The following is an 18029-nucleotide window of genomic DNA, read 5'->3' on the forward strand; positions in this document are numbered from 1 at the left end:
GGCTTTCCTACGTGACAGTGACCCTATGCTGGACTGCATAGCAACGTGAGGGCAGCTGAACTTGTCATCCAAGTTCCTGTCGACGACGTCGACCTCACGGAAGGATCACCATATTATGCACAAAGCACACAGCAGACCCTTCAGATATGCGCCTGAGAACGTTGAATATTGTATTGGGCTCACTGCATTACTCTTATTCTGTTCAATCCAGCGCCGTCAATCGAAGACTAGTAGCAGACGGAGTAGGGACACCTAAATCGAAACGGCTGGTCTTGGAGTGATGCCGTGACCGAGACATTGACTGCTGACGATTGGCGTCTCACTGCGTCTAGCTTTAAATCGTGAATCAGCGCTACCACGGATGGCCATAGTGGGCGAGTAAGGCGGCGACCCTGGGAGAGGTTGCAGTTTTCCAATGTTTTAAAGAGGCACAGTGTTACTTCTGGGTTCACGATATGCAACGCCAAAGGGCATGACTTCAGGTAACGATTGTTAGTGATAGTGGGAACTCTGACGGCACCCTAGGTTACCTACTGTACGACACTAGCGTTGTGCCGTTATTCAAGAGTACAATGCTCGTTCACACATGGTACGTGTCTCTATGTGTGTGGTGTTGAGGGACTCCAGCAGCCAGCAAGATCACCAGACCTGTGAGGATAGACCATCTACGAGAACAGCTAGGGTGTTGAAGAGTCACTGTGTCACTATCCCAGATATTCGAGGACCAGTCACTACAGTTGTGGGCCAGCTTGCTTCAGGGCAAGTTACAATGTCTGTGTGACACACACCGAACAGAGTACGTACCCAAGCCAGAGAGGGTGTAACGTCATACTGATAAGTGGTCTGATACTGCCGAGTTCTTAATCTGACTACATTTCGTAATCACTGCCAAAACATTATGACCACTACTCACGGCGACGCTGGATGTCGCCTGGTGGCCTTGCAGGCACGTGACGCGATACCAGAAGTACCACTATGTGATCAAAAGTATCCGGACAGCAGGCTGAAAATGACATACAAGTTCGAGGCGCCCTCCATCCGTAGTGCTGGAATTCAGTATGGTGTTGGCCCACCCTTATCCTTGATAACAGCTTCCACTCTCGCAGGCTTACGTTCTGTCAGGTTCTGGAAGATTTTATGGGGACTGGCAGCCCATTATTCACCAAGTGCTGCACAGAGGAGAGGTATCGATGTCGGTCGACGAGGCCTGGCTCGAAGTCGGCGTTCCAAAATATCCGAAAAGTGTTCTATAGGATTCCGGTCAGGACTCTGTGTAGGCCAGTCCATTACAGCAATATTACTGTCGTGTAACCACTCCACCACAGGCCGTGCATTCTGAGCACGTGCTCGAGCATGTTGAAATATGCAGTCGCCATCAGCGAATTGCTCTGCAACAGGGGAAGCTAGAAGGTGCTTAAAATATCAGTGTAGGCCTGTACTGTGATAGTGCCAAGCAAAACAACAAGAGGAGCGAACCCCTGCAAGAAAAACTCACCATAACACTAACATCTCCGAATTTTAATGTTGACACTACACGCGCTGGCAGATGATGTTCACCGGGCATTCGCCATGCCCACACCCTGCCATCGGATCGCCACATTGTGTTCCGTGATTCGGCACTCCACACAACGTTTTTCCACTGTTCGTTCGTCCAGTGTTTACGCTCGTTCCACCAAGCGAGGTTCTCTGGCTCTGAGCACTATGGGACGTAACATCTGCGGTCATCAGTCCCATAGAACTTAGAACTCTTAAACCTAACTAACCTAAGGACATCACCCACATTCATGCCCGAGGCAGGATTCGAACCTGCGACCGTAGCAGTCGCGCGGTCCCGGACTGAGCGCCTAGAACCGCTAGACCACCGCGGCCGGCCCAAGCGAGGCGTCGTTTGGCATTTACAGCCCTGACGTGTGGCTTATGAGCAACCGCTCGGCCGTGATATCCAAGTTTTCTCACCTCCCACCTGTCATAGTACTTAAAGCGGATCCTGATGCGGTTAAAACTCCTGAGTGATAGTCTGGAAAAATGTATACCTATTGCGCATTACGACCCTCTTCCACTTTTAGCTGTCTCTGTCAGTCGACAGAAGACGCCGGCCTGAACGCTCTTGTGCTGTTCGTGTCCCTTCACGTTTCCACTTCACTATCAGATCGCAAACAGTGGACCTATGGATGTTTAGGAATGTGGAAATATGGCGTTCAGACCTATGACACAAGTGACACCCAATCTCATGACCACGTTCGAAGACTGTCATTTCCGAAGAGCGCACCATTCTACTCTCTCAGGATATCTAATGGCTTCTGAGGTCAGTACCTGGCAGTAAGTGGCAGCACGATGCACCTAATATGAAAAACGTATAGTTTTGGGACTGTCCGATTACTTTTGATCACACACTGTTTGTAAGCACAGCAGACACGGAGAAGGTATCACGCTAGCGCGATAAAGGCTGAGTAAGGGTCAATTCATTGAGATAAGAGACTGTGACAAAGGGTAGATTCTTATTACGCCGAGACAGTGAATGAGTATTTCGGAAACGGCGACTCTGGAAGCAGGTTGGTGGTGTAACCTCTGCGTGACACAGTACTCGTTCAAGCCTGTACTATGGTAAGTGAGCGGGGTTCACCTTACGATAAAGGATTTTCGCATAGATAGTGACCGCGTCTACCTGAATGGTGGCCAATCAGACTTACACCCACTCTGTAATAACAAAGATCCGTCAAGCAATTACACGTCAGGATGGATAAAAAGCAACACTTAAGATACTACCAATTTGATAATAATATGGTCACCAGCCTAATTAGGCATTAACTGAGTTTCTTCCCTGTACAAGTTGGTAGATATTCATGCAAAACAGCAAGTAGTAACACTGCATAATATAGAAGAATTTTAGAACCAGAAAATCTATTGAACTTATTGTTTCATGTTCTGATATGGAAAAACCATGAATACATAACACTACACTATAATGTATACTACAAAACTTTATACTCTCTATCAATCTGATTAAAATTGGGCATAGGTTACCCGAGAGATATCACTTTCGTGCCACACAAAAAATGTAAATTTTGATAAAGATGAAACACTGATAAATTGTTACTTATATAAAGACTTTAACTTTTGCTCAATTTAGAACACTTCAGAATTCAAATGAATAAAAGGAGGGGGGGGGGCTGAAACTGTTATGATCATTGTATTAATAAATGATTACTGAATTTATTATGCGTTGAAGATTTCCAGTATATAAGTTACTACTCTTTTCATCTTATATCCTGCTCATTTAAATACCTTTATATCTGTCTCGAAATACACTCCTGGAAATGGAAAAATGAACACATTGACACCGGTCTGTCAGACGCACCATACTTGCTCCGGACACTGCGAGAGGGCTGTACAAGCAATGATCACACGCACGGCACAGCGGACACACCAGGAACCGCGGTGTTGGCCGTCGAATGGCGCTAGCTGCGCAGCATTTGTGCACCGCCGCCGTCAGTGTCAGCCTGTTTGCCGTGGCATACGGAGCTCCATCGCAGTCTTTAACACTGGTAGTATGCCGCGACAGCGTGGACGTGAACCGTATGTGCAGTTGACGGACTTTGAGCGAGGGCGTATAGTGCGCATGCGGGAGGCCGTGTGGACGTACCGCCGAATTGCTCAACACGTGGGGCGTGAGGTCTCCACAGTACATCGATGTTGTCGCCAGTGGTCGGCGGAAGGTGCACGTGCCCGTCGACCTGGGACAGGACCGCAGCGACGCACGGATGCACGCCAAGACCGTAGGATCCTACGCAGTGCCGTAGGGGACCGCACCGCCACTTCCCAGCAAATTAGGGACACTGTTTCTCCTGGGGTATCGGCGAGGACCATTCGCAACCGTCTCCATGTAGCTGGGCTACGGTCCCGCACACCGTTAGGCCGTCTTCCGCTCACGCCCCAACATCGTGCAGCCCGCCTCCAGTGGCGTCGCGACAGGCGTGAATGGAGGGACGAATGGAGACGTGTCGTCTTCAGCGATGAGAGTCGCTTCTGCCTTGGTGCCAGTGATGGTCGTATGCGTGTTTGGCGCCGTGCAGGTGAGCGCCACAATCAGGACTGCATACGACCGAGGCACACAGGGCCAACACCCGGCATCATGGTGTGGGGAGCGATCTCCTACACTGGCCGTACACCTCTGGTGATCATCGAGGGGACACTGAATAGTGCACGGTACATCCAAACCGTCATCGAACCCATGGTTCTACCATTCCTAAACCGGCAAGGTAACCTGCTGTTCCAACAGGACAATGCACGTCCGCATGTATCCCGTGCCACCCAACGTGCTCTAGAAAGTGTAAGTCAACTACCCTGGCCAGCAAGATCTCCGGGTCTGTCCCCCATTGAGCATGTTTGGAACTGGATGAAGCGTCGTCTCACGCGGTCTGCACGTCCAGCGCGAATGCTGGTCCAACTAAGGCGCCAGGTGGAAATGGCATGGCAAGCCGTTCCACAGGACTACATCCAGCAACTCTACGATCGTCTCCATGGGAGAGTAGCAGCCTGCATTGCTGCGAAAGGTGGATATACATTGTACTAGTGCCGACATTGTGCATGCTCTGTTGCCTGTGTCTATGTGCTTGTGGTTCTGTCAGTGTGATCATGTGATGTATCTGACCCCAGGAATGTGTCAATAAAGTTTCCCCTTCCTGGGACCATGAATTCACGGTGTTCTTATTTCAATTTCCAGGAGTGTAATTAAACTTCATTACTATATCAATATTAAACTTATCTTTCAACTTCGTTAGACCTTCGTTATCCATTTACTGGTTCATTAACAAAATATTATTTTTAAACACCATTATAACGTCGCTAGGTCTGCAAATAATTATTATTAACACAAAATTGAATTATTCATTTCGGGACACTCGGATTGCACCATATTTGGAAAGGTCCCTGTCTTGGTTAGTTGTGAGGATAATTAAATGATGGTAAAATTCTGGTAAAATTTAGGTTATTATTGTACAGTTCACTCTCTGATCCATACGAATATAGTACTAAAAGTTTCAACCTACTAGTATCGATGCGGCGGTTGGCGGGCGGCGAGATGACGCGGCACAGAGCACACATACAACCACAGCTATGGCTCTCGATGTATCGGCACTTTATTTCTTCTTAGCATCGCAATACTTTTCCATTTAGTGCCTATGGAATTTTGCCATGCTGTGTGGGCGTTGGAACGGCATACCCGAGGCTCAGTGAAACTACGTCTTCCAGGAGAGCCTCCTCGCTCCAGAAGGTGTTGCTCAGACCAGTGCCAGACTCCAGCTACTGCTGCTGCTGAGCCCGTTGTGCCGTGCAGTGCCCGTGTGCGTTTTCCCGCGCTCGCCTGCCATCCACCTTTTACCGCACCCTGACAGACCGGGTATTCACCCGAGGTTTTGCATTCTACATATCCTAACACATTGCCTACGCACGGACCAGACGAACAGTTACAATTTTAAACATCTTACAACAGTTCCAAAATGTGTTACCTTTCAATTCTATCACAATATTACTTGGCATTTGACAGAAACATTAATATTCACATTGAAACTTGTTTACAGTTTTCTTAACACAATGACATTAAACAAAAAAGAAATGAAATCAGAACATCAATTTCACAAGTTCATCGAAAAATTTGAACAAAATATATTATTTATATGTACAATAGTACAGCGAAGTTGTTGTTACAGTGGGAGCAGTAAAAGGCTGTGGGACATATTCTTCTACGTTTGCATGACACCTGTGGTAGAAATCGAAGTCACGCTAACATTTGCCAACCACCTGCATTCCTTCATGCTTGATGCCTTACCCGATGGCGACGTCACCTTTCAGCAGTATACCCGTCCGTGTCACGCAGTGAGAACCGTGCTACTGTGGTTTGAAGACCAGTATAATGAAAGCATGTGTGTGTCGCGGAGACCAGATTCGTCTGATATAAATCCTACAGAACCCATCTGGGGCGCTGTTGCCATCACCACGTCCGCAAATGAGCGTCCTGTTAGTCACACTGTGACCTGACACGTAGCTACTGAAACCTACTAACAAACTGTCGGATACCTGATACGCAGAATCAGTGATGTATTTCGTTCCAATGTGGGGCTAACAAAGTATTAAGCAGGTAGTCATAATGTTTTGGCTCATCAGTGTATATCACATACCCTCTCAACCCCAGAAATTTCATTTCGTGTCCTCCTTCCGTTCTGTGTGTTTCATCTCGTTTTTGTTACGCAGTGAATAGTCGACACATGATATTATCCACAATACACTGGACGTGGAGTTTATCCTTCTCTCTTGGTCACCTAGTATACGTGTAAAAATTTTAATTCCTTTCGATCTCGTATTTCCCTAATTTCCGGTATTATTCCATATTTTCATTGTTTCTTCAAACTATCTCACACCTTTTCTCTTACTGCATCCAACAGAATGGCGGTAGAATTCCGCGTCCTATCATCCATATTCAGATTATACGTCATTTCCTTACAATCAGCTAACCGCCTTGGTTATTAGTAAACATTTCCCGTTCTACCCAAATTCTCATCTTTTCACACTTTTAGTAGCGTCCACTGTCCATTCACCTACTTGCTCGCAGCGAGTCCCGTATTTCCCCATTAGGCTCAGACCGTGTACTGTATCTGCACTGAAATTATCAAGCCAGTCATCTCTGCAGATGTAATGTCGGATATGTCCGATAGAAAACACACCAGTCATACGTACAAAAGGGCTATCTCCTTGTTTTATGACGGTGATTGGCTTGAAAGTTCCTCTTGGACGTGGTAAGATTTTTGTGAAAAGTTTGAACGACACCAAAAAACAATAGTTAATTTTTCTGGTCTATTCAAGAGCCCTTGAATGAAGTTAGACAAATGAAAACTTTCTTCCATATTTGGTTTGAGATCCAACAGTAAAACTTAAGTTATAGACCACTATGAGTAAAAACCAGACCAATTAAAATTTGTTACTGAAGATGACTCATTGGAACAAGTGTCCTATTTTAATTATTTATAGTGCAATATAAACGTAATTGAATACAATGGTATACAGAATAAGATAAATGTATTTCAGTGCAAATTGGGTTTTAGCAATAAAAAAGAGGAGAAAAGACACAAGATTAAAGTTTCACCAAGTAGCAGTTGTGGTTATCTTGACAGTGAGTCTTTGATTGAAATAAATGTTAGAGTTTGCAGAGAGAAATTTCTAAGCTCTTTCAAAGTTTTCTCACGCTGGAATCTTATAAGAACTGAGAAAATACCAGAAGAAGACAACAACATGGAAGAATATAGCAAAAAATTGAGACCACATCTTAAAAGTATACAAGATGAGAGTTTTTCAGTTATTTTAAACAAGTGCAAGGTATCAGGACAAAGAGATAATGGAAAGCCGAGGACCGTCATAAAATATGTAGTCGGAACTGATATGTGGTTCCTATGACAGTTTGAAGGTCTCCAAAGTTCCTTTTAGTTACCCTGGTGACCGGATTTTTATCTGGACGGGTTCACGTGTATGCGGTTAACGTAGAGCTTTAACAAGCCGGCGCAATGTACTTCATTTGAGAGTATTGTCTAACCTGATGATGCCTAACCACAACGAGACATGTTATTTTTAAATAAAAATAGCTGTGCGTCCCCGACAGTTACGTTTTTAATATGTTACTAAACCTTGTAATGAAAAAAAGAAGAGGATGAGGTTTTAGCTCATGTGAGACTTTCGTGTATTAAACATCTGATTGATATTGCTATATAAGCTGTATCATATGCAGAATACCTTGTTCCGGTGGACTGAGTGCCTTACAAAGTGTGCAAATTTCAGGTGTTGTAGTTGTTGTTGTGGTCTTCAGCCCTGAGGCTGGTTTGATGCAGCTCTCCATGCTACTCTACCCCGTGCAAGCTTCTTCATCTCCCACTACGTACTGGAGCCTACATCCTTCTGAATCTGCTTAGTGTATTCATCTCTTAGTGTCCCTCTACAATTTTTACCCCACACGCTGCACTATAATACTAAATTGGTGATCCCTTCATGCCTCAGAACATGTCGTACCAACCGATCCTTTCTTCTAGTCAAGTTTTGTCACAATCTCCTCTTCTCCCCAATCCTATTCAATACATCCTCATTAGTTGTGTGATCTTCCCATCTAATCTTATGCATCCTTTTGCAGCTCCAGATTTCGAAAGCTTCTATTCTCTTCTTATCCAAACTATTTATCGTCCATGTTTCACTTCCATACATGACTACACTCCGTACAAATACTTTCAGAAAAGACTTCCTGACACTTAAATCTATATTTGATGTTAAGAAATATCTCTTCTTTAGAAACGCTTTCCTTGCCATTGCCAGTCTACATTTTATATCCTATGTACTTCGACCATTATCAGTTATTCTGCTCCCCACATATCAAAACTCCTTTACTATTTTAAGTGTCTCATTTCCTAATCCAATTCCCTCGGCACCACCCGACATAAATCGACTTCATTTCATTATCGTCATTTCGCATTAGTTGATGTACATCTTATACCCTCCTTTCAAGACACTGTACATTCCGTTCAACTGCTCTTCCAAATCCTTTGCTGTCTCTGACAGAATTACAATGTCATTGGCGAACCTTAAAGTTTGTATTCCTTCTCCATGGATTTTAATACCTACTCCGAATTTTTCTTTACTGCTTGCTCAATATACAGACTGAATAACATCGGGGAGAGGCTACAACCCTGCCTCACTCCCTTTCCAACCACTACTTCCCTTTCATGTCCCTCGACTATTATAACTGCCATCTGGTTTCTGTACAAATTGTAAATAGCCTTACGCTCCCTGTATTTTACCCCTGCCACCTTCAGATTTGGAAAGAGAGTATTCCAGCCAACATTGTCAAAAGCTTTCTATAAGTCTACAAATGCCTGAAACATAGGTTTTCCCTTTCTTAATCTTTCTTCTAAGACAAGTCGTAGGGTCAGTTTTGCCTCACGTGTTCCCATATTTCTAAGGAATCCAAACATTTTCCCCGAGGTCGGCTTCTACCAGTTTTTCCATTCGCATGTAAAGAATTCTCATTAGTATTTTTCAGCCGTGACTTATTAAACTGATGGTTCGATAATTTTAACATCTTTCAACAAATGTTTTCTTTGGGATTGGAATTATTATATTTTTCTTGAAGTCTGAGGGTATTTCGCCTGCTCACCAGATGATAGAGTTTTCTCAGGACTGGCTTTCCCAAGGCTGTCAGTAGTTCTAATGGAATGTTGTCTACTCCCGGGGCCTTGTTTCGACTTTGTTCTTGCAGTGCTCTGTCAAACACTTCACGCAGTATCATTATCTCCCATTTCACCTTCATCTACCTTCTCTTCCATTTCCATAATACAGTCCTCAAGAACATCGCCCTTGTATAGACCCTCTTCATACGCCTTCCACCTCTGTGCATTCCATTCTTTGCTTAGAACTGGGTTTCCATCTGAGCTCTTGATATTCATACATGTGGTTCTATTTTCTCCAAAAGTCTCTTTAATTTTCCTGTAGGCAGTATGTATCCTACACCTAGTGAGCTAAGGATCTACATCCTTACATTTGTCCTCTAGCCATCCCTGCTTAGCAATTTTGCACTTCCTGTCGATCTCATTTTTGAGACGTTTGTATTTCTTTTTGCCTGCTTCATTTACTGCATTTTTATATTTTCTCCTTTTATCAATTAAATTCAATAATTCTTCTGTCAACCTAGGATTTCTACTAGCCCTTGACTTTTTACCTGCTTGATCCTCTGCTGCCTTCACTACTTCATTCCTCAAAGCTACCCATTCTTCTTCTACTGTATTTCTGTCCCCCCTTCTTGTCAATTGCTCCCTTACGCTCTCCCAGAAACTCTGTACAACCTCTGGTTCTTTCAGTTTATCCAGGTCCCAGCTCCTTAATTCACCACCTTTTTGCAGTTTCTTCAGTTTAAATCTACAGTTCATAACCAATAGATTGTGGTCAGAGTCCACATCTGCCCCTGGAAATGTCTTAGAACTTAAAACCTGGTTCCTATATCTCTGTCTTACCATTATATAATCTGTCTGATACCTTTTAGTATCTCCAGGGTTCTTCCACGTATACAACCTTCTTTCATGATTCTTAAACCAAGTGTTAGCTATGATTAAGTTGTGCTCTGTGCAAAATTCTACTAGGCGGCTTCCTCTTTCATTTCTTAGCCCCAATCCATATTCACCTACTATGTTTCCTTCTCTCCCTTTTCCTACACTCGAATTCCAGTCACCCATTCCCTTAAATTTTCGTCTCCCTTCACTATCTGAATAATTTCTTTTATTTCATCGTACATTTCTTCAATTTCTTCATCATCTGCAGAGCTAGTTGGCATATAAACTTGTACTACTGTAGTAGGTGTGGGCTTCGTAGCTATCTTGGCCACAATAATGCGTTCACTATGCTGTTTGTAGTAGCTTACCCGCATTCCTATTTTCCTATTCATTATTAAACCTACTCCTGCATTACCCCTATTTGATTTTGTGTTTATAACCCTGTAGTCACCTGACCAGAAGTCTTGTTCCTCCTGCCACCGAACTTCACTAATTCCCACTATATCTAACTTTAACCTATCCATTTCCCTTTTTAAATTTTCTAACGTACCTGCCCGATCAAGGGATCTGACATTCCACGCTCCGATCCGTAGAACGCCAGTTTTCTCTTTCCTGATAACGACATCCTCTTGAGTAGTCCCCGCCCAGAGATACGAATGGGGGAGTATTTTAACCCCGGAATATTTTACCCAAGAGGACGCCATCAACATATAACCATACACTAAAGCAGCATGCCCTCGGGAAAGATTACGGCCGTAGGTTCCCCTTGCTTTCAGCCGTTCGCAGTACCAGCACAGCAAGGTCGTTTTCAGGTGTATGGCCTCGAATCGCACCTGCTAGTTTGTGTGTTGATAGTCTTTAATGACAGCTAAGTTGGGATGCCTGTGTCCACAGGAGGAGTTCCAGCGTGTGTACGCGCAGCTGGAACTGCTCAAGGAGAAGAACATGCGGCTGGGCAACCGCCACCTGGCGGCGCGCATCTCCGCCATGCAAGAGGCGGCTCGGTCGCCGGGCCTGCCCGAGGAGGCCGCCACCGCCGCCTCGCCGCCCCCGCAGCTCAACAGCGCGCTGGCCGCCGTCGCCGAACGCCTCGTCGGAACGTCGGTGCCGGCGGCCGCCGCGGCGTCTCCTCTCCCGACCGCCGCCTCCGCCAACACCTCTTCCTCGGAGGCGGCTGCGGCCTCTGCCCCCGAGCTGGAGCTCTCGACGCCCCTGGAGCCGCTGTCTTCGTCAGCCGCGGCCGCCGCAGTCGCCGCCGCCGCCGTTGGGGCGCCGTCTTCCACGGTGGTGCACCGACGCGGCTCCAGAAGGGCCGCCGCGGACGCCGATGGCGCGGCGTCCACCAGTCCGGACCAGCGACGCAACCGCAACCTCAAGTCCGGTCACGCCAGGACGCACGCCATCGTCATCAACCTCGACGACAAGAACCGTTTTACCGAGGAAGTGACGGTGTGACGCTGTCACCGCCTCCAGCCCGCGGCCGGTGCTGTTACAACCCCACGCGCGAGCAGCGTGTCAGCTCCACCCCGCGTATTCCTTGCCGCTGCAAGGAAGCTGTCGCTCCTCCCCCGTTTCCTTTGACCTTACTCTGAGAACCACCGTCCACGCGAAAATTCCGAACTAATAATTTGGTTCCGAGCACAGTGCTTGAGCTCTCCATGAATCGTTGGATCCGGTTTGTGGGTGCTGTCTGGCCTAAACGATATCAGTGCAGTGTCTAAGTAATTGTAATACTTCCTACGAATCTGTAAATACTTATCAGGCTGTCGTCGTACCTGCATAATATTGTAGTATTGTATCAGATTCACAGACTGTAATGGAGGAATATATCTACGGACACTAACAGAGTAAATGGTTCACGAGAATGCAACTACAGAAGAGAACAACTCCTCATCCAAGCCCATTTGGATGAATGTTCTTATCAGTACATTATAGCTATACGAGCTGACCCTCCTCTTATCGCACAAGCTCCACAATGGCGTTTTTTCCACAGGATGATAACCATTATAGGAGCCGAACTGGCCAAAGATGAATGATCTGTCATTCACAACAAAACATGAATTGCTATAACGGTGATGATACTTAAACCTTATCTGTTCTCCAAATGTTTCCTCGTCCATGACGGATATGACGTCACTCTACCAACTGGAATTTTCTTCAAGTCAGTATTTCAGTTCTACCCCACCCATAGTACCTGTGTTCCCTTCCCGCCCTTACTGAGGCTATATCGCTTGTCAAAGCGAACTGAAGACCTGTTCGGGGTGGATTCACAGTAGCATTTTTGCCTGAGACACAGAGAGACGCCAACATCGTTTTAGATCCCACAGTGCAGTATCAAAGTAAAATTGTTAATTGTAATACTTCCTGCGAATCTGTAAATATTTACCAGGCTGTCGCCGTACCTGCATAATATTGGAGTATTGTATCAGAACCACCGATTGTAACGGAGGACTATATCTACGGACACTGATAGAGCCTCTACTTCTACATAAGTGGTTCATGCAAATGCAGTTACGGAAGGAATCTGAAGAGAACAACTCCTCATCCAAGCCCATCTCTATGAACGTTCTTATCAGTACATTATAGCTACACGAGCTGACCCTCCTCTTATCGCACAAGCTCCACAACGTCGTTTCTTCCACAGGATGATAAATTATTATAGGAGCCCTGACTGGCCAATAATGAATGAGGTGTCGTTCACAATAAAACATGAATTGCTATAACGGTGATAGTACTTAAAACTTATCTGTTCTCCAAATGTGTCCTCGTCCATGACAGATACGACGTCACTCCACCAATTGGAATTCTCTTCAAGTTGGTATCTTTATTTCTACCCCACCCATACTACCTGTGTTCCCTTCCCGCACTTAATTAGGCTATATCGCTTAAAACTTATCTGTTCTCCAAATGTGTCCTCGTACATGACGCACACGACGTCACTCCACCAACTGGAATTCTCTTCAAGTCGGTATCTTTATTTCTACCCCACCCATACTACATGTGTTCCTTTCCCGCACTTGATTAGGCTATATCGCTTGTCAAAGCGAACTGAAGACCTGTTCGGGGTGGATTCACCATAACATTTTTGTCTGAGACACAGAGAGACGTCAACATCGTCTTAGGTACAGAGAATGGTCATGCCACGCGCCTCAGATCCAGCCCCCTTAAGGCAGTAAACGACCATTTACAATAATAACGCAAAGTTATCATACTAATGATACTTCTCCCGCAGTAGCCGTAGAGACAATTTCACACGGAGATGTCGGTTCGTCATCTTCTGTTTGAGTCGAATCCAGGCCAACAAACTTTGTTGTTACAGTCTTCAACCTGAAGGTTAATTTGACGCAGCTCTCCATTTTATCCTTCACGAGTCTTAACTCTGCAGTTTTTACGCCTCACACTTTCCTGTAACAGATATAAAAAAATACTTATTTTCCTCATCTACCTAAGTGTGTCTTGTCCAGGAGACTTCAAACATTTTCTTACGTGACACACTGTGTTTTTCTGCTACTGATTTTATTCGGTTCCCACAGCGAATAGCTCAACATATATTTTTTGCGTTTTTCTCTATCAGTTTGAAAAGCTTTGGTGTGGATGTATCGATGACAGTCTTAGGGAAACAAATACACACTGCTGCCAAATGTTGCTTGTGAAATAAACGTGATACAGCCGTTACTCTTTAACTGATTCTACATCATCAGCATCATCGGATCCAACTTATAATTTATGTAATTATATTCTAGATTACAATTATTTTTGAATAAGCCTATGGAAGTAGGCACTTAGGGGAACGCAGAGTGTAATTTGCATCACCAGAAATGACTGTAATTAAAAATAACCTCAAATAAGTTCTTGTTGTACTTGTCTGAGTAACCATCCATTTTTTGTGTTGTATATCAACACTGAATACAGAATGAAACTCATGCAGAGCAGTGTATAAAGTTTTACCGGTTCTTTTGTTGGACGATATTGCACGCAGTCATGTGTCCACGTGTATTTGGAGTGTAACGCCTCTATACGTTACATTTTAATAGACTTCTGGCATCTTATAATCTCATACTTCACTTATCCCTGTATCTCTAATTAAACATTCGTGTTTAGTTCCAAGCTGCTGTCGTTCTCATATAATCACTTCTCATCTGGCATCATTTAACACCAAGTCGCTATGACACAAGAATTTCACTCGGTGCAGCCTTGAAGCCCACTTATGTTTTTGCAAAGGAAATTTTTTCCTTGTCCAGTTCGATTCATGTCAGAAATTGTTGCCTTTAACACGCTTGTAAATGTATTCATAGGAATGTTTGAGTTGTGCAATCTTCTTCGTTTTTGTTGTGACAGTACTTGAATCCCAGTCGATCCGGCACTGTTGTCCCGTGTGCTGTCAACTCACTTAACGGGAATATTACGCCAGCACGCTCCGTCGCTTGCACCGTCAGTATCCTCTTCGTCAGTACACTTAACAACGTTAACAGGAAGGTATTGTGGCTGTCAGCCTAGACATAGAACGCAACCAATTGGTTGCTTACACTGTGAATTTATTGTCACGAATATCTTGACTACTTAACTGCTGTCCTCCCTCTTACCTATCTTATGCCAATCTTTTGTCTCCACGTAACTTCCACAGAGCACAGAGTTGCTAATTTTTTTAATAGTCTGTTATCGGTCTACTTCTACTGTTTTATACTTCTACTGCTCCTTCCAATCGCCAAATTCTTTCAACGCCATACCTGATGTAGCCTCTCTTTTTTTCAGGGTTTTTCACATACGTCACTTTCACAATAGTACAAAGTTCACTTCCTTGAAATGCTGTGCACCAGGTGTATCGAATAGTGCCACAGATTAGCAACAATTTACGGGGATTTATTAACAGAAACATTACTCACACTAAACTATAGCAAGAAGACTGTGTGTGTCAATAAAGCGTTGGTCAATTGGACTGACCTGTTTATAACTATGGTCAAATCCTGAATTTAGTTAGCTACGGTTACTTGTAGAATGTCCAGTTTAGCTCTTCTTGAGGATGACTTTGGATGAATGATGATACTGTGTTGAGGTACTGCTGATAAGGTCTTGATACTGACTTTAGTGGAGCCGGGTGTTAACTTGTACCGTGTTTGGTGGATGGATGTCGACATGGGAACTATTTGTGTGACGTCAGGCAGAGGCTTAAAATGGGGGGGGGGGGGGGGGGAGCAGAGGTGTAGATCTTGCCTTTTGTGCCTTCTGTTGGAGGCTAGCCTTAACTCAGCTACAACTGAGTACTAGGCAACCCCGTACCCTTCTAATTAAGACAGTGTTCGATATCTTCTGGAAGGGACAGCACATTCCCATACTAACATCTAATGTAAGTGGAACTCTGTTATTAAAGGAAGCTTTCTTCTTTTGTGTTAATATTCTGCTGTCTCTTTACTGCTTCCGCCAAAGTATGTACTCTTGCTTTCTACACTGCAGAATTTATTGACTTCACCCACTACCGCATCGCATGAAATTCTCATGGTATGAAGCCGTTATTTTTTATTCCTACCTTTCTTCATCAAGTTCGCGTTCGCTTCGTTTATCCTAAATGCATAATCTTTGCTAAATATTCTGTCCATGTTCTCCAAGTGATCTAAGTCTTCCTTACTTTTGACCACAAGGTGCACTTACGAAATATTGTCATGTTTTACTTTACACTGCATATGCGACTGTATCTAGTCACGTGTGGGAGCTGCCAATGACGGTCGGGTCTGACGTTCGCTTCGTCGAGTGATGCCTGTAGGGACAACCTGCCCAGCAGTAGTTACGCAGTCCTACGCCTTGCCACAGCGCCGCTGCTGCCACATTATGCAACAGTGACGTCACACGTCCCAGCGGGCAACGCGGTGTGCCGCAGAGCACAGAGTACAGAGTGAGGGCAGCACCGCCCCTCTACGCCGGGGGCGGCGTCCACTGCTGGGGGCGCAGCCTGAGCCCCTGCGCCCCCAGGCCATAAGCGCTGCCCCCGCGTCTCTCGCCAGCGTGCATTGCCCTGTCCCACGTACCTCCCCCCCCCCCCCCCCAAAAAAAAACATCATGGCCGCCGAGGTTTTTCTACTGTGTAACATGTGATATCTGTGATAATACTTTCGTTTATTTCCTTATTTAATGACTTAACTTATGTAGGTCTACCGTAGCTGAGTACAGATTTGACAGGATTTATGATGCTATCGACTACTATGTCTGAGGTTTATCTTGTAAGTTTAATACGAAAATAAAAACGTAATGTTTTTAACGCTACTGTTTCATTATGATGGAAATACTGATATAATATAAACGTTTTGTAAATTATTCTGTAAAATTTACTATCCCCCATTCAAGGCAATATGCTGTCAGTCATGTATATATCTGTAAATAAAATTGGAAATTCTATGACGTTAGATTTGTCGTGTATTTGTTAATCTTTTACCAAGCAATTTAAAATTTTTGGCTTCCTTTTGCTCCAATCATATTAATTTCCCGTGATATCGTCCCTACGAAATTTTCAGTGCATTAAAAACTTTATAACATTGTTCGAGTGAAACTGTTGCCGCTTAATAAGGAGATGTCAATGGTACTGTGTAACATTGGTTATCAAAGTTGACTCATCTTTGTTGTGTTATTGACAAGCAAGAGGAGTAACCACTCAAGCAAAACAGTTATAAGCGGACCATTCGATAACAGTATACAGATTTATTCTTGCTGAAAAATTTTTTTCTTAGATGCAGACACATTATCCGGTGAATAAACCGGCTCCTCTATGAGTCTTCTCACGCTAACGGCAGCAAATTAGAGTGCAATGCAGAAAGTATTCCTATAAAATCGACACATTTTGCTGCGACTGACAACTCAACGACAAAGCAGTTGAATGTAGCTGGCATCACGGAGAAGAACGTAAGAATACTCATCACTCTTTTGTTTCACCATTCAGGGATTAGTTGTTCCCAATTGTCAAACAACAAAATGTCTAAAGGTATCTCTCCAGATTGGGGTAATGTGGAAAGAGCTCGGAAAACTAGTTGACAGTCCGACGCCAGAAGAGTCCTAAGAACACAGTTTAGACACGAGAGAAGACAGTTAACAAAACGCTCATTCGACCAATTCTCCAGTTTTGTCAAACAATATGGGACTATAATATGCTAGGATTATGTAAGAGCTTAGCTACAAGCCAGTTTGAACGGGAGACTGCTTGTTAATTTCTGTTTTATTCTTTATCAAGTTGCGTTCGACTATGCTAGCGAAAGCTATTAGATCGTATGGCGAGTCAGTATATATTTATAGAATGCAAATTAGAAAACATACAAATAAAAATTGAAGGAATTTACATAATACGGACCAATCTGAGAGAATAAACAGGTAAGTAACGCACTACAGATTAAAGTTGTCAGTTACTGGACGACCACCTCCATAGAACAGACGAAGTGTCTCCAAAGGACAGCTTTCATCACTGGATAGTTGAGTTTCTGCTACGTCACCTAAACCAGCAGCCACAGTTTTGAACGAAAAGGGATTTCCCTACTAAACGGGCAACGTAAGAATTGATAGGCCGTAGCGACGTCATGTTATTATTCTACCCAGTATCAGATCGTGGAAAGACATGGACTGCGGCCGTATTTGCACGGAAACACTGATTTAAGTGGGTGCTGAGGGGAGAGGTGGTAGAAGTCGCAACGCAAAGTAAAGGTTTGGTAACCAACATAAAGAAAAATACTAAGAAATTAAGGTAGAACAACTTACTCTTAATCGAGAGCTGCCGCCGGCCGGTGTGGCCAGATGCTTCTAGGCGCTTCAGTCAGGAACCGCGCGACTGCTGCGGTCGCAGGTACGAATCCTGCCTCCGGCTTGGATGTGTGTGATATTCTTAGGTTAGTTAGGTTCGAGTAGTCCTAGGTTCTAGGAGACTGATGGCCTCAGATGTTAAATCCCAAAGTGCTCAGAGCCATTTGGGCTATTGGAACC

The 18029-nt window shown here is 44.4% G+C and overlaps 1 protein-coding gene across 1 annotated transcript in view; it reads left to right on the forward strand.

The window, feature by feature from the left end:
• The window catches only part of LOC126272875 (probable G-protein coupled receptor CG31760), a 644703-nt gene extending 629807 nt beyond the window's left edge, over positions 1 to 14896 (forward strand). Inside the window, exon 11 of the mRNA XM_049976099.1 lies at positions 10971 to 14896. Within this exon, the coding sequence (XP_049832056.1) occupies positions 10971 to 11531 (561 nt within the window). The 3' untranslated portion in view covers positions 11532 to 14896. The remainder of the gene's footprint in view (positions 1 to 10970) is intronic.
• The last annotated feature ends 3133 nt before the right edge of the window (positions 14897 to 18029 follow it).

This window comes from Schistocerca gregaria, chromosome 5 (genome assembly GCF_023897955.1).
Source record: "Schistocerca gregaria isolate iqSchGreg1 chromosome 5, iqSchGreg1.2, whole genome shotgun sequence".
Taxonomy (NCBI): Eukaryota; Metazoa; Arthropoda; class Insecta; order Orthoptera; family Acrididae; genus Schistocerca; species Schistocerca gregaria.